At 39.8% G+C, this 22,838-nt stretch overlaps 1 protein-coding gene across 3 annotated transcripts; it reads left to right on the plus strand.

Annotated features, from left to right (window-relative positions):
- Positions 1-372: 372 nt before the first annotated feature.
- Positions 373-20,488, plus strand: slitrk4 (SLIT and NTRK-like family, member 4). Of its 3 annotated transcripts, none has more exons than XM_038292766.1 (3): positions 373-763; positions 1,389-3,924; positions 20,242-20,488. In XM_038292766.1, exons 1-3 carry the CDS (start codon positions 761-763, stop codon positions 20,277-20,279), a joined length of 2,577 nt encoding a protein of 858 aa, XP_038148694.1. In that variant the 5' UTR covers positions 373-760; the 3' UTR covers positions 20,280-20,488. The 3 variants fall into 3 exon arrangements, with proteins under 3 accessions (XP_038148694.1, XP_038148695.1, XP_038148693.1); XM_038292767.1 differs by lacking the exon at positions 20,242-20,488 and adding an exon at positions 4,543-6,184; XM_038292765.1 differs by lacking the exon at positions 20,242-20,488 and having other exon boundaries at positions 1,389-6,184.
- The last annotated feature ends 2,350 nt before the right edge of the window (positions 20,489-22,838 follow it).

Here is a 22,838-nt window from a genome sequence, read left to right on the forward strand (position 1 = left end):
AACAAAAAGCTCTTCTTAAGGAAAGAACAATGATGGATCTATGTTGCTGGGATGGAAAATAACCCAGTATCTCACTGGAGCGCATTGGCTGCTACTTATCCCTTTGCGCAACTTCAGCTGGTAACAACCCCATATTTATTGTTCCATGGATCGTTGAAGGTTGCGGTGCAGATCTGAAGCCAGGCGCTCAGTGTGGGAACCTCCTCTCTCCTTTTTTTTTTTTTAGTTGAAATATCCTTTAACAATGAGAGATTTATCCGTCTGCATTCGTCTTGCGCCCTTTTTCCTGCCTCTGCGTTTCTGGACACACTGTCAAGACCTGTAAAGGTAAAAAAAAAAGAAAAAAGGAGAAAAAGCTCCCTACTTGACCTCATCTCCTCTGTCAGCCAATGAGCCATCTCCCATGGAGGTAGTACAGCCACCCTGGGGGCCAAATGACCAGCGGGGAGATTTTTCCAAGCAAAGGGAACCTGTCAGCAAGAGACGCATCGGATGAAACCAGACCCCCACACCCTCCCTATCTACCCACCCCACTTCCTTTCCCTCCTCTGTTACTCCCCCCCTCCCCAGTCCTCCTTCTAGTTTTGCTTGAATTGTGTTAAAACTGCACTGGAACATAGAGGGGCTGGAGAGACCTTGTTGCGCCCCCCCAATTCCGTCTGCGCTCTTACACTCTAGCTGGGAGGACTGTTTTGCGCACGTCTCCATCAATGCTGCCCCGAGTCTCCGGAGGGAGCCGAGCTCATTGCCACAGCAGCTTATGGTAAGTCATGTTTTTGTTTTAGGATGGTATGTTTTCAGGATAATAATTTCTCAGGTCACTCCTTAAGGTTGGAACTGCTTTCATGTTTTCTGTCTGATAGACGTCAATGATGGTCCCATACAGGCATCTCAACATTTTAGCAGTCCCAGTTATTCCCCCCTCGGTTATGTGCTGCCAAATACTCCATGTGAAGCTGGGTTTAGATGATACCTCATGAAAAATTAGAGCGGTTTGACTTTGATCATGTTTAATAAGCCAAACCAGTCTGCTGCCTTTGACATTTTTTAAGGCAAAGCATCAGCCTCATATGCCAGAATAAGATGCAGAGATGAGCAGCGTTCAGTATGCTTAAGTACTCTGGGTAGTTTTAGTCTAGTAATAAAGAGTAAGAACAAATAATAAATGAAAGCCAGAGCCACATAGGCAGCAACGAAAATGCCGAGCAATCCAATGCATTACACTGGAATTTTTCTTTCTTCTTGGATATGAAGAAACTGTCTTCAGATACATGTTATGCATTGTAAAGGGTCTGGTACTGTGTGTGCATATATGGAGCTTCTATAGATGTCTACGCCTGAGTGATTGAATGTTTTTGCATGTCTCTCTCTTTTATCTCTTCCCAAAGGTTACTAAATGGTTTACTGGGGGAGGTTATCTAACCGGCGAGATGCTGCTCGTACCCCTGCTGGTAGCCTTTTTTTCCTCCATCTCGGGCTCCCTTTCCTCATCCCTCTCCTCCATGTCAGACGGACCTCCGATGATGGACCCAACCGCCTCGGATCTGATGGCCGAGACCTGCAGCGCCTGCTCGTGCATGTCGGTGGAGAACGTGCTCTACGTCAACTGCGAGAAGATCACCGTCTATCGGCCCACGCAGCTCATCCCTCCGGCCTCTTCCCTGTACCACGTGAACTTCCAGAACAATTTTCTAATCATACTGTACCCAAACTCGTTCCTCAACTTCACCCACGCTGTGTCACTGCAGCTGGGGAACAATAAATTGCAGAACATTGAAGGCGGCGCATTCATGGGGATGAGCGCATTGAAACAGCTGCACCTTAATAATAATGAGTTAAAGGTGCTACGAGCTGACACTTTCCAAGGCATTGAAAACCTGGAATATCTTCAGGCTGACTACAACCTAATAAAATACATCGAAAAGGGAGCATTTAACAAACTGCACAAACTCAAAGTGCTGATTCTGAATGACAATCTCATACAGGCACTTCCTGAGAACATTTTCCGCTTCGCTTCTCTCACGCACTTGGATATAAGAGGAAACAGGATCCAGAACCTTCCTTACATAGGGGTCCTGGAACATATCGGTCGCATTGTAGAGCTGCAGCTGGACGACAACCCCTGGAACTGTACCTGTGATTTAGCACCTCTGAAAGCATGGCTTGAAAATATGCCCTACAATATATTTATTGGTGAGGCCATATGTGAAACACCAAGTGACTTATATGGGAGACTTCTGAAAGAAACCAACAGACAAGAGCTTTGTCCCATGGGAACGGGAAGCGAATTTGATATCAGGATGCCACCTGCACTGCCTGAAAACGGGCAGGGGCCCTCAAATATGGCCCCGACCACAATGGCTCCTGCTGCCACAAAATCAACAAAAACAACAGACTCATCTAAATTTTATGGAAATGGAATTGTGGCCGGTTTACCCCCTTTTGGAAAAACCAGACCGATTGTTTCATTTCAGACACGGACTCCCCCAATGATGTGTCCACTCCCCTGCAGCTGTAAAGCCCACCCGTCTGACTTTGGCATTAGTGTAAGCTGTCAAGAAAGAAGTATAAGAAATCTTGCTGATCTTACCTCCAAACCCCCAAATGCCAAGAAGCTTCACTTAAGTGGAAATTACATCCGTGACATCAGCCAAAGTGATTTCCAAGGATTTGAGGGGTTAGATTTGCTCCATCTTGGAAGTAATCAAATTGCAGCGGTACAAAAAGGTGTGTTTGCTAACCTCACTAATCTGAGGCGACTGTATTTGAATGGAAACCAACTTGAACAACTACACCCAGAGATGTTTTTGGGCCTCACAAACCTGCAGTACCTTTATTTGGAATACAACGCCATCAAAGAGATCCTCGCAAGCACATTTGATTCTATGCCCAATTTACAACTCCTGTATCTTAACAACAATGTCCTTCGGAGTCTCCCTGCCTATATTTTTGCTGGCGTCCCTCTAGCAAGACTTAATCTAAAAAACAATCACTTCATGACACTGCCAGTGAGCGGCGTCCTGGACCAGCTTCGGTCACTTACCCAAGTAGACCTGGAGGGGAACCCGTGGGAGTGTTCCTGTGATCTGGTTGCACTCAAGCTATGGCTGCAGAAACTAAGTGATGGAGTGGCTGCAAAAGAGGTGAAATGTGCCTCTCCTGTGCAGTTTGCCAACATCGAGCTGCGTTTAATAAAAAATGAGATTCTCTGTCCTAGGCTTGCAAGACCTCCACTTATCATTACTAGCGCCACTCCAGTTTTGACCTCAGTGTCACCAGCAGGAGTGGGCAAGGCACCTCCAGGAGGGCCTGTGCCTCTCTCGATTATGATCCTTAGCATACTAGTGGTGCTTATCCTAACTGTGTTTGTGGCCTTCTGCCTTCTAGTCTTTGTCCTAAGGCGGAATAAAAAACCTGCAGGCAGGCAGGAGGGGCTGGGGAACCAGGAATGCAGCTCACTGTCTCTTCAGCTTCGTCGGCACGGCCATAAATCTGGCAAAAAAGGATCCATCCCAGGGGATGACTTGGGAGGCGAAACTTTCATTCCCCAGACCATTGAGCATATTGGCAAGAGCCACACCTGCGGCATGGGACGCTCCTCAGACATGGATGCTGGCTTTAAGTTCGCAGACTCGCAAAGACAGAAGATCATCCTCCGGAATTGTCCCGACAAGGACAAGGACCTGCTCTCCACCTTGGAGCGCAACAAACGGCTCAGCACCATCGACGAGCTCGAGGAGTTTCTCCCTAACCGAGAACCCAGCCTTTTCATCCACAACTTCTTGGACAGCAAAAGAGATTTTAACAGTATAGGGATGGGCGGGTACGAAATCCGCTATCCTGAAAAGACACTGGATAAAAAGATGAAGAAATCCTCCCTGATAGGTGGGAACCACAGTAAGATCGTGGTGGAGCAGAGGAAAAGTGAGTATTACGAGTTGAAAGCCAAGCTCCAGGGGACACCTGATTACCTGCAGGTGCTCGAGGAGCAGACTGCCCTTAGTAAAATGTAGGGACTGTTGTGTTTGATGGTCAGAATTGATTACTTACACACAAACAGGCCAAGAGACAGGCAAACTCTCTTTTTTTCTGTGTGCTCTTCAAGCCTCACACACACACACTATTCAACTGCTCTCATCTCCGGCTTTCTGTCTTCTCCTACATCCACCCTCTCTCTCTCTCTCTCTCTCTCTCTCTCTCTTTTTTTCTTTCTTTCTGTCTCTCTATCTCGCTCATACACACACACACAGAATGAAAAAGTGCCTTCTGGAAATCCTTAATGACCAATGCAGAGATAGACAAAATGGCTCCACACTACAAAGCTGTTATTATAAATGGTGTGGATGTATTTCAGAGAGAAAGACCTTTTGGATTATCCATGCCACTACCTGTACGAATCCTGCAAACATCCCACAGGACCCTACAGAAAAATAAATCAACCTTACAGTCATAGTATTTTTGCTGCTAATGATATTGATACTTATTTTTTTGTTCTCCTTTTGTTCTTTTCTTCCTCCTTTTGTTGTTTCAACCAAATTAAAGGGTATTGAAAACAGTGCTTGAGAATATACCTCGCTGCCATCAGGCCGTGTTTAACAAAGGGAATAAGAAGGGGGAGCATCGGGTGTTAATCGTTTGTTCTGGAAGGGATCAAGGATTGTTGATTCTGGAATGAGGTCTTGAACAATTGTGGACTTTTATGGATGCCACTTTTTTCCCGGTATTTTTTTGGTTGAAATCGTGGCGGTGATTCGCATCTGGAGGCCCTTTCTGAAGTCATCAGCAGACTCTCTGCCATCTTGTCTGGATTACCCACCAGCAGCAGCACGCCCGCTCTTTTGCTGGGGGGATAAACGGCTCCTGTTTTGCATTAATGGCAACTGAGGGCACTGTAAAACTCATTTTTGTTTGTTTTTTTGGGAATGATTTAAGGACTTGCTTTCTTGTGTAAAGAGCCATGTTAAATATAGTGTCTTCTGAATGGAGTTGTGTTTCTCTTTGAAGTTGCTACTTACAGTAAACGTATGTTTTTTGGGGGGTGAAATCTAACGGCACATACACTGTCAGAGACATTATTTCTTGGGGGGAAAAAAATGAAAAAGAAACCTGAAGGTAAAAAAAAAAAAAAAGTTACAAAGCTGCTTGCCATGTAAGCGTAACCTGGGATTTATTTTGTAAGTCTTACATTGTTTGTATCTGTGGGACTGGTTTGTAAATTACAAGAACAGACTGATATCTACACAGGAGTACACACTGATACTGTGCGACGGAGCATCTTCGAGAGACTATGAATCAGAGTGTTAAAACCAACCCATAATATATTTCAATCAGTGATCCTGCACCCCTCGCCAGCGCTCAATTCTTAGTTAAAAGAATTAACAACATAGTTAACTTATTTTTCTATACAGGATTATTTAAGAATTATTGGTATTATTTAAAAAGGGGAAAGAAAATGAGCGGAGCGGACTTGAAAGAACTCTTCAGAGCTATTTTTAGGCTGAGCAGAGTGACTGTTGATTTGCTCTAAGTGGGTCTTTGCTTCTCTTCATTGTGCCGAGCAGCTTGAACCTGCAGACAAAGAGTGTGAAATGCAATCTTTAGCGTTTCTTTTTCATCTTGACAAGAGGAGGCCTGATAGTCTGTAAAACCTCTGAGCAGTTTCCCGATTCTTCTATCTCCCAATGGGGAAAAAAAAAAAAAAAAAAAAGATTTCCTATCGACATTATGCAACCAAAATAAATGTGCATTAAACTTGATGTGCTTCTGGCATTGTTGTGTTTGGGAGAGGAGGCGTTCTGAGGCCACAGCTGAGGGAACCAACTAATCAACAATCTAAATTATTAGACTTGGACAGAATCGCACCGTAAAACACCATGTGCAATAAAAGTAAAAAAAAATAAAAATATCAGACATGATGGCTTCAAATAATTTCATTTAGTTTGGGGTTTAGCTGTCAGGAATTTTAAAATTATTTTATCAGCTTAACTCTATTTGGTCCTTATTTAAAAAAAGCATTGTTAAGTTAAATTTCTGAGTGTTTTTGACATTACAAATGAGTAGAATGTATCATGAGAAGTATAATAAATACAATTTTTTTATTGGTCAGAAATCTCCTGTGCATTGGTTCATTTTCTCTTGTATAATCATGTTGAAATCAAGATATTAAAATGAGCACCTATTTGCACTGTGTCCCCTTTTTCCTTTAAATTAAAACCTTTCATACTTTTTTACACTGCAAAAATGTAAAACTACATCAAGCTATCACATCTTTTAAAGCAACGTCAGACACACACTGCAAAAACAATCTAAAAATAAGTCAATAGTTCTTAAATTAAGTCTATTTACGTTTGATTTCAGTAGGTAAATGACATTATCTGCCAAAGGAATGAGTATTTTTACTCTTATAGTAAGATATTTAGATAATGTGCACTTGAAAATATACAATGCAATTGTTATTTCTTATTCTAAATGTAAATTCTTGTTCCATTGGCTAAGTGTCTCACATACCTCCTCAATTCAAGAACAAAAGCAGGTATTTTGAGAAAAAAATGACTAATTTAATTTCAGTTTTGCAGTGCAGAACGCCGTCCTCTGCCTCCCCTTCCAGATTAGCATAGCTACAAGACTGTTGAGTAGAAAAGGCTGTTGAGGTTATATAGAATGCCTTTAAATGACTTTGTTCAGCTGAAAGTCATTAGCAGACATATTAGAATTCATCTGGTTTGGGTAAATGGCATAGATGCTAAAACTGAAAAAAAATTCTCAGAGCTGGACAAGTCCTCAGTGAAAACAGCTTAAAATTACAATAATCTGACTTCAGTATTTTTGCTGTCTTCAGAGCCAAACAACTGGAGCTTACCTATGCAAAGGTTAAAGGTTATAATGCAAAGGCTAAACGTGACCTATGTGTCACTACCCGACCTGTCCCGGAAGCACGATCCCTCCTGCACATCGGCAAACCAATATACATCCGGGTGTCCATCAATAATGTAATTATGGTACTAAAATGACTTATTTCTATCTTTAACTCACTAAAGAATGCTAATACACATCTTTAACAACATTTTTTTATGACTTATGTGAGACAATTGTGATGCTTTTTACATTTTCTTTATTAAACTGCTTCTCTGACGTCATCATGGGACATGCTCAGAGAAGTCTGGCAAAATATGATTAAACCATGTTTATTTGCATTTTAGTTGTTTCCTTCTTTAGATTACGCACTATATGCATTAATGTTAACCACCAGAAGTAGCTTAAGATCCCATTTCTGGTGCAGATGGGGCAGAGACGATTGATAAAACAGAAAAGATTTTAAAGCATTCATTTTCTAAGGAAATTCATTATTAACCTTTAACACAAATTATATCTTAGCATGCTTACTATTTTTGGGGAGAGTAAAACATCATTTAGATCTTTTTAAGAAAATAAAATGTTATATCTGTAAGCGCATATGAGCTAACGGCGCATGCGCAGGGCGGATAGTGCTTCAGGGCAGATCGGATAGTGAAAATATGCAAAGGCTATTTTAGCTAAAGCTTTCGATTGCATCAACCTGACTTGCTAGCGCCGTCCAGCTCCCCATAGAGTATGGAACGTCTGACAAAATGATTCCAGTGAAGATCAAGCGACGCAGCTGCAGCCTCTGACGATGTTAATTTAGCGTAGAAGCACGAAAAGAAAACAGCGACTAATGAAGCCATTGGTGTTTAATTACCACTAAGATGTTGCAGTATAAGATCTATGTTTTTAGTTTAGGTTGTTTTGAGGAGCTAAAACCAGCCAACAACTGGCATTATGGCTAGCTGTTAGCTTTTTAAATTTCACTAAAACTTTGATATGCAAACTAATTCCAAACAAACCCAAAGATCTCCACTGCTACTTCTAATCAAGTCAAATTTAAATGAACGATCATGCAGATCGTGATTTTTCCATTTACATGAGAGGACATTGCTGACATGTTTCCATTTTAATGGGTGTTAAACCCAACTTAGCAATTTTTAAATCCTCTCTTTGGATAAATCTGATCTTCTATATGTTTTCTAAGTGTTTATCATTTGGGCGCTTCTTTGTCTTGTGTATTTGCAGTGTTTGATTCTTTTAGAGATGTCTTTTTTTTAAATGGAGCCTTCTGGAATATTTTAGCCACTGAAGCAGAAATTTGCATCTGCAAAGCCAATCTGACACTATTAGCTCTAGATTTTTCTGTCAGTTGTTATTCCATAGCAATAAATTATGAGCAGATTCTGAGGAAGCAGGCTAAAATAAAATCTCTTCAAAAATAATACACAATTAACAGAAATTAGCGATTTGCAGGATGTATGCTGGTATAAACTGAAAGAGGAAAAGGATCAAAGTGACGTGGAGCCGTGGCCGAGTGGTTTAATATTTAGTTTGGCTTTCACAAGGAGCAGCACAATGCAAATACTAAATCTGTAAATAGGTTCCATATAAAGTTCTGGGTTTCCGTTTCAATTTTAGGAATGAAATAACTATCAAGATTTAGAATTGTTTATTTTTAATCCGATATGATCTTATATTTGCTTTTATTCAATGCATTTCCTGAAACACCTGACTTTAAAATATAGGTACTAGAATTATGTTAACATTTAACAGTAAATTGATAAAGGTAATGTGAGCTGATGGCAGCTGTGAGGTCAATAACTGGTAATGTTCATTATTAATCTGACTGGATGATCTGATTGATCTGGATCTATAAACTGACCTAAGATGACATAATGTGGATTGATGCTATGGAATTAAACTGAATTCAAGTTTAGAGCAAAAAATAGAAAAAAAAAATGTCCTCTAATAATGTTAAGATTTTTGCAGCTTTTGCCTGTTTGTTTTTGGGCGATTTGAACCGTTTTCAAACAAAAGGAAGTTATTTTTGTCTTGTTTTCCTTCCACAGCAGCTCCCCTCCGTCCAGCCGCCCAACACCATCTGTTTTTAGGCACTTCCATCAAACTTTAATGCCCTTTAAGGGTTAAAAATTCCCCTTTCTCTCTTTTTTTTTCTTTTTTCTGTGGCAATCCAACCTTTTTGGCTCGTGAAAGACCCGGTAGCAGGAACCATGACTCATCCCACACGCCGGAGAATTGTCCTCATTAATAATTAATAGCCTCGGCAGTTATGAACTAAAAAAGGCATGTGGGAAGTGGGGTGAGGGAATCTGATACGTCCTAACTTTTGTCTCCTCTTTTACTCAACCTTCTGTCAAATCCTTGTTCACACGACACCGACAGATAATTCATCCGCCAGACGAGCCAGGCCGTCTGGCAAAAAGGGCGGGTTTTAGGTCCAGCTTCGCTGCTGGGGGCCTCTTTTCAGATCAAGGCTGACCACCGTGGCAGAGAGAAGATTTCATTTCTAGCTGAACCCATTAGATTCGAGTCAAAACAGCAAACACATATAAAGGCCGTGTGTTTTTGTTTCTCTCTCCGCTCTCAGCCCACCTGCTGCAGAGGCTATTATGTAACCCTGTGCTGAATATTAAGTGTTAAAATGTGCCTGTTGCAGCTCAGACTATCTGGGTTTCTATAGAGTCTTTATTGGCATCATGACTGATTGCAGGGATAGAAAACAGGGAACAGGCGATGGAAGCTCAGCTAGAAGTGGCTTTTATTCCTACAGGAGGTTTGATATTAGCCACAAGGGGCACTGTGTGCCTGGGATACAGAGAGGGAGGCTGAGCAAAGAACAGCTTTATAACATCCAGCCGACGGAAAGCAGCATTTCTATTATTTTAGCAGCTGATTCGGGTCTGTGGATAAAGCCCTAAAGAAAGACGTCTGTCTTCATATTTACATTAACTTTGTATTGTTTCTCAAATCAAACCCTCACGTTCTGGATGTCTGAGTATAAAATACTAACCATACTCTGATATCTTCCTCATGCAGCTGCTTCTCTGACATCTGCATCAACATAGATCTGCTCTGCTTCCGATCTATAACACATTGATCTGGATGGGAGTTATTAAAACCACGACTGGATATTTATAATGCTACATTTCTTTATTTTTTTTCTAAAAACTATTAAATTCTCAACCCCTGAATTTCATTTACCATAACCATTTACCATTGGGAAATACTAGGCAGTTGCCGAAGGTCCAAAGTTCCTGGTGGGCCCATAAAACCCTGTTTACATGTATGGTTAATACATCTACTCCTTATTTGTTCACATTAATTATGTTTTTGATAAAAATCCTTTTGCTAAAATGACATCAGAAAGCTTATAATATTAAGTGTGACCCTATTTTCGAATCTGGCGACTTTTTTCTGCTACAACAGACTTTGCGACAACATCTAAAAGCAGCGAACTCTGCTCTCCAGAGCGAGTAGATTGGTAACCCCGCCTCCTGCTCTCCTCTATCTTGTCTGCTGTCATGATTCATGCAGCTATTATTTCATCCAAATGAAAAATGGAGAACAGAGAAGCAGATCATGGCTTGTCTACAGTGAAAAGAAGGACTGGGTTATTTACTTTGGCCTTTTTGAAAACACAGGAAGGAGCAATCAGCTAAGTGAGCTTAGTGCTTGGATAAAATCTTTCATTCCTTTTGAGACAGCATGAAAAGTCAGCTGAGTTCAAAACATAGAGAGGAAAACAAGAAGAAAAGGGACAAGAAGAGAGGGACACAACCTAGAACAGATAATTTATGTCTATTCTATTAAAATGGTGTATCTGTATAATGGGTCTGCTTTATGTATTGTCTTCTCAGTTCAGGGGCCCCCTGCATGTCTTTGCCTAGTGCCCCAAATTTCCTAAATCTGCCCCTGGTTTTAATGATCTTTGTGGCATCTAAACTGGATCCGACTGGGAACCAGCAATCAGGGTCAGAACCTTGATCCAAACAGGTCTGTAAACTCGGGTCAGACGGTGGTTTTCTGATTTCAATGTCTCTGTTCTCCTGTGATTTAATCCAACAACACAAACAAAGCAAATAAAACTTTCTCTTTAAGAAGCCAAAAATGATGAGGCGGACATAAATCAGAGTGAAAACCCTCTCAGAAATAAATGGTTTGATGTTTTAGATCAGTACGGTACATCAGACAGGTCATGTTTTTAATCCCACAATGATCCAAAGAGGCTGTAAAGAAAGAAGCTGTAGATTTTAAACAGGCACTGATCCACAGAAATACGACACCTTTGTCTGTTGTGATAAATACGCACTGATGGAAAGAAAGGAGGAAATCCGCAGTGTGATCCTGTTAGGGTTTCTGATTACACAAAGATCCTCTGATTATTTTCAGCTGAATTATTTAGGCCCACAAAACCAAATATTTAAGATTATAGAACTAGTCTCTAGAATAAGTCCTTGTTTCTTACATTCACACCTGGAATCATGGAATCCCTCACCTTTTTCACAAACCTTCCAAGGCTGCGCAGGAAGGCGTCCTGAGAGGAGATTTTACGGACAGTCGTAGTAAAGAAGAACCAAAGGATGGATACAAGCAGCCATAAAAACAAAACTAAGAGAAAGGTTTCAGCATTTTAAAAAGCTTTATTGTCATAAAACATTTGCCTCTTTAGGTAACACTTCTCTTTATACTGTTTTCTTTTTTTTCTCTCTAAACTCTTTTTCATTTTTTACCTTTTCTTGAAAAAGCAGAATTCTGCCCCAAACAGCCGCTGGTGGAAGCCATTCTGCTGCAGCTGATCTTTTCACCATGGTTACCCGGGTGTCATCCATCTTACCTGGTCTCATCCTGCTGATCGTCTTCTTCTAGCTCCAGTCATAAGTTTACACTCATTATGGCCGTTCCTTTTCCATTTGGGGCTTTGAAGGAATATTTAGAGCTCTTCTAATCCCAGGTATGATTATATCAAGAACATCACTGATGGTTAAAGAGAACAACTTTTTATTGAATTCATATTGGTTTGGATGTACAACAGGATTCACATATTTAGATATAGCCCTTCTAATTCTTGGTTTAATATCCCTCAGTGGATTAAACATCTGCTTTAATAATCAATAGATGGCCTTTATTCAACTCTGAACAATCCTTCCAACAGAAATACTAATAATCATTTAGATTAACTAGTTTAACCAGTGATATGACTCAGACAGACTGCACATGGTTTCTTTCATTACTGTAGTTTGCTTTAACAGTTTAAAGGACTAAGTTTTTTCATATATTTTTTTCTTTGACAGAAAACTAGAATAAAAAATTTAATTTTTTTGTATTTTACTGTTGTTACCATGAGCTCTGCTACTGATCTGTTCCCAAATAGGCAATAAACACAGAGAAGAGAACAATAAATGAAAATAGAAAATAGGATAAAAAGAAATAAAATCTATTTAAATCCAACTTATCTTTATACTTTTTTTTTTATTATTTTAATGGTGATGGGATGAGCCTGTAATCCTATAAGTTGTTTTAGTATTTATGTAATAAATTCAGTTTCATGGGGAAAACCTCTGGCTTTATTAAGTTGACTTTAAAACATTTCTTAATGCTATTAAAAATAATATCAACAGAGATTGAACACCTTTGAATCCTGCAGAGGTTTAACCACATCAGGATCAAACACGTCTGTCCAGCTGGTAAATATTTTGCCATGATTTAATTTAGGTATACCTATTTAATACCTATCTAATGTCCAAAATCTTTCATGAATATTTGGGTTATTTGAGGGATTTTCATAGATTTTTTTTTTTTCTGGGGCTCCTAAGTATCATTTGTAACATCTATCTGCAATCTCCATAAAGTGAATCTTCTACCAATTGTGTATCTATTCAAATTTGCTCCTGTTTATTGGAAAGAAATTCCTGTTTTCAGTTCATCATCCTTTAAAATAATTAGTATTTTCAGGAAACGGTTCCATAACTGTTATGTTTTCTGATTTTACTGTAGACCCGAAATATACTTTATCTCTTTTACTGAAGTCACAAAATGTTTTTTTTTTATTTTTTTTTATTGATGTTAGCATATTTGGTCTGGGGTCCATATAATATATTCTAAAACCTGCATCTATGTGTCACATCACATTCAGTTTGGCAGGTACTAGTATAGCTACATTTGACCCTCCAAATGTTAAATGCAGTAGTTCTCTGTAGGTGCTGTAATGGAGATTTAAAATCAGTTTAAAACAACACAAATGATCAAATGTAGGAATGTAAACAAACAATTTTCAGGTTCAATGTGGCTTCTTATTTGAAATTAGTTGCAACATTAATCTTAGCATTGTGGCAGAAATGTTTGCTAGCTAGGGTAGGCTAATGTTAGAACGGTGACATTAAGACAGGCCAATTAGCACTGGGAAATGAGCAGTTTCCCCGATGCAGCAGCCCCAGTTAGCAGGCAGGAGATTGATACAGGTCAGGGAGAACAGTTCAGAACAGGACTTCTCTGAGATCCAGGAGTCCTTACCCTGTTGAGGGGTTCCGATCCAAACAGGAACAGATAGATCCTGGGTTCCAGGAATCCAATGAGCGTTTAGGCAGGTTCAGAGTTCTAAGAGTCCAGCAGTGAGCACAGACAGACACGCTTAGATGGAGACAGACGGGCTCAGTGGTTGTGAGGAACAGAGACAAGACATGGTACCAGGATAACTGCAGAACTTAAAACTACATTCAAGGATTCAACTATACTCCAGGATTATGGGAATTAAAACCAACCTCCCCCACACTCCGAGCCAAAACCAGAGGGCCGGGACATGATAAGGAGACAAGAAACAAACACCCTCTCGACACACAGGACCCCCAAGAGTCAGGGCATGAACCAGGGACTTAACTAAACTCAAAAACGAATAAACATGAACAACTAACACGAAAACATGACACAAATAGACTAAGAAAAATGATCTGGCCCCGATAGCTGGGCTGAACCATATACATATAAAAGAGCAGGTGAATAAGATGACTGAAAATTAGATAGCGCAGAGGGAACGGCTGGGGAATTAATTGAGCAACTGCGATCATGGCAAGGCAGACTAATATTAGCATGGTGACAAGGAGGTAGGCTAATGTTAGCATGGTGGCAGCTGGGCAGGCTAATTTCAACCTGGTAACAGTGAGGTGGGCTAATGTTAACATGGTGATAGTAAGGCAGGTGAATGTTAGTTTGGTAATGCAGACTGAATTCTAGTGAATGGATTCTAGTGACAGATAGGAATGGATGCTAATAAATGGCAAGGCAGATGTTAGCACTATGATAAGAAGGCAGGCTATTGTTGAGGCATTGGCCTGCCTTGACTGTAAGAAGCAGCGGCGTAGGAAGCGGGGGGGACGGGGGGGACATGTCCCCCCCAATATAAAAGCCAGGTGGATATGTCCCCCCCAAAAATTGTACCGCAAAATATTAGATTTTGACAATTTTTTAACTATCGTGCTTTTATTTTGAAGGCGCAGCATAGCGTTACGTCACTGTACTCCCCCTCCCCTCTGTGAACTGTTGAGTGTTTGAGCACTCAGAGGGAAACAGCGATACAGAAAGTCAGAAACTTGTGAATGAGGTAAAATGGTCTGTCGGGAATGCTGCTATGAATATTGCTTATTTATAACGTCTTGTTTTCAGTTCACTTTCATATATAGAAACTGAATCTTTTTGGTTTAGGCATCTTAGTCTTGTAGGAAGAGGATTAGGGCCACTGAAAAAAGTTAACTGATTTTTAATTTTTTTTAGTTTAACATGGGGGAAAAAGTCAGAATTCTGACTTTTCTCAGAATTCTGACTTTAATCTCAGAATTCTGACTTTTTTCTCAGATTTCTGACTTTAATCTCAGAATTCTGACTTTTTTCTCAGAAATCTGACAGATGATTAATGTTTCTAATCAATTTACAGTTTTTTTTGGTGGTGGTGGGGGGCGGGGGTACTATACAGATATATAAAAACAAGAAGGTCTAACTAAAAAATAACCAGAATATATGTTTAGAGTAAAGATTGACTACTTGTGTTTACACAAGCACACAATTTCAAATCTGCTGAGCTTGCTGTGCAAGAAAATGTAAAATATACGTATAAAGAAATATAACAGGAAGTACTGCTAAAACAAACTAAATGTTAAATAATGTAGATATTGGTTTAAAAAATTCTTCAGATTTGGAAATTTGGAAGGAATACATAATTCTGAAATTAATCAACAAATCTGGTAAAAAAAAAAAAATAAATAAAAAATAAAAGTTGCACTTTTTTACTTGAGGAATTTGTTGAATAACTTCATAATTATGAGTTTAACTAGTTGGAGGTAATGCTACACTTCTCTGCTTCCTGTCCTGCTCATAAAAGGTAAACATTATAAACCCACCATTAATTTTCTACACTATTTGGAAAACACAACACAAATGTAATATAACAAAAGTATGTTTAACAACAAACATGTTAGCATCAAGCCATAGCCATGTCTCTTTTAGAGACTAGCTCTCTTGTTTTAATGACCTTCTGCTCCTCCATCAATGAGGGGACCCCTCGGGCACGTAAAAAGTTGCCTAATTCTGTCATTTTCCACCAATGTGTCACTGGCTCTCTCAAACAACTCACATCTTTGTCAGTGAAGCTGAGTGCTCCACATCTCTGCCTTCATGGTGCCCATCTACATTAAGATTCAAAATTTTCAGAAAAAAAGTCAGAATTCTGAGGAAAAAAAAGTCTTAATTCTGAAAATAAAAGTCAGAATTCTGACTTTTTTCCCGTATTAAACTGAAATAAAATGTAAAAATCACTTAACTTTTTTTTTTTCCAGTGGCCCTAATCCTCTTCCGTAGTCTTGGGATGATCACTCATCCAATATTTAACTGCTAACTTTCTCTAGACGTTTGCCACGCTAGCCAAAATGTTTTTTTTATATATATTTTTTTATATCTCATTTCAGTACAATGCCACCACCAACTAAAAGGCTGAAACAGCAGTAGGACTTACTCAGATTTTTTTAAAAGAGAAACGTCAGTCACCTAACACAACTTGTGTTGAAATTAGCCCGGTCTGGGCGTGCGTTTTACGAGGATTTTTTATTTTTTGCATGGTTTTGATTCGCCGAAATGGACAGATGTTATACCTGCCGCGCTCCTGATAGTTAGTTAAAACCACAGGGAGAATTAATTTTAATTCTTAGCAGCGGCGGTCGCATTGGTTGTGCAACCACTAATTAACCAACTAATTAACTTCTGCATCTTTATTTCCTCAAATAAACTGCTGGCTCCTCTTTTTACACTATAAACAGATTAACACAACATTGACAACTCTGTAGTTTTCTCTGTTCTGTACTGCAAATTGGAATTAAAGGTGCCATTTCTACCAAAGGTCTGGACAGACTGGCGACCTGTCTAGGGTGTATCCCGCACCAGCACCTCCCGACCCCACTAAGGGACAGGGTGTACAGAAAATGGAAGGATGGATGGATTTCTACCAAAGATTTAGAATGCGTTTTTGAACCAGATGCTTCAAAGCGCCCTGTCCATAATTCTTCAACACACTGTCAGCTCCCTCTGTCAGTCAACCTATATAAATTCATTTTTGACCATTATTGCAAGTTTGACAAAATAAAACATATCAAACTTTGCACTTGTGTGGCCTACTGAATTGTTTTGATTTTCTAGTGCGTATGCGGACACTAAATATGCCAAGGGCTGAAGCCCTAGAAAGACATCTCCCTTTGCTTAATAAAAGACTCCATTCATTTTGTTTGGTGATAAGCTCACATCTTATGAACAAATGCATTATGTTAATTTTAAATGCATTATTTTTGCAAACACATTTATAAAGGAATAAAGTAAAAGATTAAATAGCCTTTTTTTAAGTAGCGTACTTAAGATATGTTTCTGTTGAATATTTACGAATCTCAGATTTCCGACATGTGTCCCCCCCAATTGTAAACATATTCCTACGCCCTTGGTAAGAAGGACAAGCTGTCATCAGTAAAGCTCCAGGTTCTTGGTGTTTCTGGATATAACTTATTTAATAGAGCAGCAGAAATGTGACACCTTCTAAAGTCGTCTTGTTCTGCCTTTAATTTAAAGCCGGAGTAAAGTAGATGAGAGAGCTCTCTTTGCTTTTTCATAACATTCCTCCAGGGCCTCTTTTCGCTCCATGTCGACACTTTAATTTAATTTATTTCTTCATTCCTGTTCTTCCCTGTGAATGAGATTTTTTTCCCTTTCTCTTTTATACCCGGAGGTCTGTAAAGGACAATGAGATAGTGACTAAAGGGAGACATTCACCCGTGTAAAAACTGACACCTTCCATGGCCAAATAATTCAGTGAAGTCAAGGTTTCCGTACTGAGCATAATCTCATTCAGTCACCAAATCATTTCTGGCGTTTAACCTTCATTGTTTTCTTTTTGAAATGACAACATTTTAAGAACAATAAAAAAAATGATCTGAAATTATCTACAGCTGCTGAGTCTGTAATCCTGGACTGTTAACAATGTGTGAAGGTACGGTTCTGTCCAAGTTATGGTTCTAAGGACGCTGACTCCTCTCTACTTCTATAATGGCGCTTATTATGCTGCTTCATTGGCTTATGTTGGTTTTCATGCGGTTACCCCAGATATATAATTTTTTAGTAACTCTTCTTTCAACATGTTTTTTTTTTTTTTTTTTTTGTGAAATTAGCTTTTCCTTCAATCTTCAATCCCTAATCTTTTGTGTTCAGGTCTCAGCTGCCTAAATCAAACTAAATAAAATACATTTTTCTACACTTGTTAAGCTGTACTTCCTTTACTGGTTTATTTTTATGATCTGATGAGCTGATAGGGGTGGAAATGTTTTGCCAACATCGATGGATATTTTACATAGGTAAAAATGAGATGACTTGTTTCCCGAGTTGGACATACACAATCAATGAAACATTTCAACAATAAGTGCATACTAATAAGGCCAGAACACCATGGAAAAGCAGGCATATTTTTTAGTCCCACTGACCCGAGCTCTCAATTAGCAGTTAGCAATCTGAGCACCCAGTTAGTAGCCTGAGTGCCCAGTTAGCGATCCGAGCATCCAGTTAGCAGCCTGATTGCCCACTTAGCGGTGTGAGCGCCCAGTTAGCACTCATAGAGCCCATTTAGCACTCTTAGCACCCAGTTGGCACTCTTAGGACCTCATAAGCAGTCTAAGGGCCCAGTTAGCACTCCTACTGCCCAGTTAGCACTCTTAGCACCAAGTAAGCAGTCTGAAGACCCAGTTAGTGTCTGAGGGCCCAGTTAGCAGTCTGAGGGCCCAGTTAACTGACTGGGCACCCAGTTAGCACTCTTAGCACCCAGTTAGCAATCTTAGGACCTAGTAAACAGTTTGAGGGCCCAGTTAGCACTCCTACTGCCCAGTTAGTACTCTTAGCGCCAAGTAAGCAGTCTGAATACCCAGTTAGCGTCTGAGGGCCCAGTTAGCAGTCTGAGGGCCCAGTTAGCCATCATAGAGCCCATTTAGAACTCTTAACACCCAGTTAGCACTCTTAGGACCTAGTAAACAGTTTGAGGGCCCAGTTAGCACTCCTACTGCCCAGTTAGCACTCTTAGCACCAAGTAAGCAGTCTGAACACCCAGTTAGCGTCTGAGGGCCCAGTTAGCAGTCTGAGGGGCCAGTTAGCATTCTTAGCACCCAGTTAGCCATCTTGGTACCCAGTTAGCAGTCTGAGGGCCCACTTAGCTGTGTGGGCACCCAATTAGCACTCTAGCGCCCATTTAGCACTCTGAGCATGCATTTAGCAGTCTGAGTACCCGGTTAGCAGTTTCAGTGCCCATTTAGCCATCTGAGCGCCCAGTTAGCTCCAGGGGACAACCCAGGACACTCAGGAGGGTCTATGTCTCTCTGCTGGCCATGAAGCGCCTCCAACTTCCCCTAGCAGAGCTGGAGGAAGAGTCTTTGGAGATTGAATTCTGGGATTCTCTGCTCAGACTGCTATCCCTGCAACCAGGTCCAGGATGGAGCGGGAGATGACCAGGTGTGCGGCATAGAAAAGCGTTGGTAAGAATCATCCTTCTTAGCTCACAATATTGTTATAATTGTTCTGGTTTTGTCACATTATATGACTGACATATGTTTATGGTTATAATGTAAGACATTGCACCTGATTGGAGATCATTTTAGGAAGCATTACCAATGACTGTGAATTGCTATTTCCAATTTTCTGTCTTTTACCCTGATCCTTTGCTGTGTCATTATCCTGTCCATTTGGAGTGGCTAAATAGTGCACAGAGTTATAGTGGCCCAAATCAAGAACCAGGGTAATTTAACAGATAATTAAAATCCATTTCATTTGGGAGAGAAACCTTGAGAAATCATTGATAAACTAATTCATACGAGGTGTGGACAGATGCTCGTGTATGAAGGGGTTGTGATCAATGTGCTCACATTTCCTGCCATTCCAAACATACACCTGTTTCTGTTTATTATATTGATCCCTGAGAGATCAATGAAGACAAAGGAACAATTGCAGAGGAAGGGAGAAGACCTTGGAGAGAAAAAAAAACCCTTGCAGCGTTTTGTCTGTGTTTCCCAGGGGAACAGCTAAGAGGCTTTCCTTTTGCTCCTGCTTACTCTAATCAATAACTTATATCACATAATGGAACACAGAGCATTCCCGAACTGACGGCTTAAAGAAAGAAGCGGTAAGCATGAGCTAACGGCTGCTGCTCTGTAACACTCACACACACACGTGCAATTAATTTGACCGGAAGAGAAGTCCCCCAAAGGTTTTTAATGGTCCCTACACGTTATTTTAATCACCAGCTCTTTTTGTCCTCCTGGTTTTAGGGAAGATGTCTGAGGGGAAGCAAAGAACCTTTGGCAGGTCGTCTTTAACGACTGCAACACCAAGCATCTCCTTGGAAGCCGCCCCTCCAGTCATCGCTGCATTCATCCCTCTTCCTCTCCACCGCTCGGCTGCCAGTCTGTCGCACCCTGTCTCTGTCCATCCATTGTCTCATTCTGCTGTCCCCCCTCTCACGCTCTCTCTTTACAGTACCTGAGCTGAATTATGATCCATAGTCTTAGCAGATACATTGTGATTGATTGGGCTTTTCAGCTAACTAATGAATTGGCCCCTCAAGGACGTGTAGCGGGCCAGCTTTGGTAATAATGTGGACTCTGCTGAAGGCAGCTTAAAGACTCCTGACACCACAGATTTAGCGCTTACACTGTTTATTTGGATTTGGCCTTAGATGTGAGCTTGTTGGGCTTTAATTCTCAAATAGCCTCCGATTGCATTGCTAATAGCTTTTTGGATATTGTCTTACGGTGTGACACATTTCAGCAAACTTATGGGTTTTTTATGATGACTTTGCAGTTTTTTGTTTTTTCGCAGAGGGAAAACATCAAAGCTTGAGGAGCACTTCAAACTGATTTCACCGTTGTATAATCAAACGTCTCCCTCCTCTCTGCAGAGGTCATAAAGACACTGTTCCTCCCTTTGACGCTTCTCTCCGAGGATTAAGACCATTTATTCAAATGCAGAGTTGGAATGGATGTCATATTTTTATATTTTAATATCTATTATTAGAAATTGAAATATCTCCTCCGTGCAGAAAGCTGCCCTCTGTGGATACAGCATGAAACAAGGCTGGACCATCTGTCTATAAATAGAAGCAGTTTGGTTTGCTCTGTCCTTTCTTCATCAGTATCTAACCATACGGATGGACCATCTCTACCAAGAACAGTAACTTCTTAAAAAACCGGTATAAATGACTCCATTGCTAACAGAGTGTGGTTGGAAAACGTAGTTTCTATCATTTCATATATTAATCAGGGGTTGACCTTAAGGATTTTTACCACTTGCCCTTTGGGCAAGTGACTTTCACATTAAATTTGCCCAAAAACTATTTTTACTTGCCCAGTATGTTTGATAAATATAGTTCCTAATATTCATTTTTGTATATATATCAATGAAACATGTTTGTTTTTTAAATGTTTTTTGTAATTCAGTATTTTTGAAGTTTCCAGGTTCCTGGTGTGTACCTGCATGCGTCAGATAATGAACTCAAGCCTACATTACCGTGTTAACATGCTTTTCAATCCTTACTGCACATTCTTTTCAAACTAAACTTTGCTTTAAACTGTTGTGTGCTTGAAAAATATAAATTGTAATGTTAAAAATAAAAAAATAAAAACTTGACAGGTTAAAAACTTAAGATAAATCACAAGACAGAAGTCAATGTCACAAATGAATAACTTTTATTTTAGAGTCACGGCATGTTTATACAAGATAATAATACTATTAATATAATGTGACTTTTCTAGAGAATCATTATACATAGTTATTTTATACAGGGTTTCCACAGTCTGACATCATTTCAGAATTCCCTGACTTTTAACTGACTCAGGATTAGTTTTCCCTGACAAAATAAATGCAGCAACAAGACAATAATAATAACATTTAAATTCACCTCTCCAATGTTTAAGAGAAAAAAATTAATGAACATTTTTTTATGTATTACCTGCATCACTGTACAGAAGACTGCCATATGATAAGAATATTTACACTGTGCGCATGGCATACAATAATGCCAATTGTTCGTAATCCCTGACCGATAATTTTTAATCTAGGGTTATCTGGGTGGTGGGTGAAATGGGTGGAGGGTAAAATGGGTGGAGGGTGTGTTACTGTACTTAAATTTTTTGCCTTGTTGTTTTTTAGCCTGCCAAGTCAAAAAAAATGTGTCTGATTCCAGCCAATTCCCGGACAAAAATCACGCCATCTGGCGGAAAATCTTGCTGCTTTTTTAAATCACGCGCCTTTTTCAAATCACGCGAGAATGTTTACAAAACAACAAAAATGGCGCTGGCAACGCTTCTGGGTCGTTTTCATCGAATGCTGGTGATTTAAAAGTAATTTTTAGTGATAAATAATTTTTTTTTTGCGATCATTGCACTCGCCACGCAAATGCAATGAAATTTGTACTCTCCCAATAATTTGTTAATTTATGCTATTTACTAACTATAAAAGTTTTCACTCAGCCTGTTTCACCTGCGAGGCCACTTATTTCCCTTGTGTGAGGGTGTTTGTAGACAAGATTCTTTCTAAAGGTTTATTCATAACATCTTAGTGTTTATTCATAGTCTGTAAATTGTTTTGACTCTCACTACTTTCCATTATTGTAAGTAAGGGGGAACCCACTCTGACCAGATCAGAACCGGGCTGATTACCATGCAATCATGATGAACTGTTCTCTCTTTGCAAAAATAAAAATAAAGTGCTCTCTGAGTGAAATCCATTGATCTCTATTTATTTAACTGGATTAAATAGTGGAATACTTTTCTCTCACTGTCCAGTGCATTTAGTAGAAAGTATTTCTTTGTGCATCTAAAGATCCTGATAGGATTCAGATAACTACATTCTAGGTGTGTTTCCTTTGATGTTAAAGGGAATTGCTGATTATATCCTGTTAAACTAGTCTACATTTACTCATTCTGCCAATTTATCCCTCTTGCCGAACACAAAACTTGTCAGCACCATCTGCAAAGGCCCGTCTTGCTCAGCCATGTGTGTGGGTACAGTGTAGTCAGAACCAGATGCACCGCCATCTTCTTAATGGAGCTTTTTACTCTGCTGATCAATGACACAGAAATAAATTAAATCTCATCATATATAAGAAGAGCAACTTAACTCACAGCTAGTGTGGATTTCTTTAAAGGAGACATAACCAGTTTTTTTACTGATGCAATTCTTTTAAAGGTGACTATAAATTTGTGTTAAATAATTTTTTTGGGAGAACAAAATGTAAATAGGTCTTATTCTGACCTTCAGGAATTTGTGTGTATGCACTTTGGACTGGCGACCTGTCCAGGGTATACCCCGCCTCTAAACCTGTAGACAGCTGGAGATAGGCATCAGCACCCCTCGCGACCACGCTTAGGATAAAGCGTGTCAGAAAATGGATGGATGGATACGTTTTGATATGGATG

This window comes from Cyprinodon tularosa, unplaced genomic scaffold (assembly GCF_016077235.1).
Source record: "Cyprinodon tularosa strain WSP-4 unplaced genomic scaffold, ASM1607723v1 ctg317, whole genome shotgun sequence".
Taxonomy (NCBI): domain Eukaryota; kingdom Metazoa; phylum Chordata; class Actinopteri; order Cyprinodontiformes; family Cyprinodontidae; genus Cyprinodon; species Cyprinodon tularosa.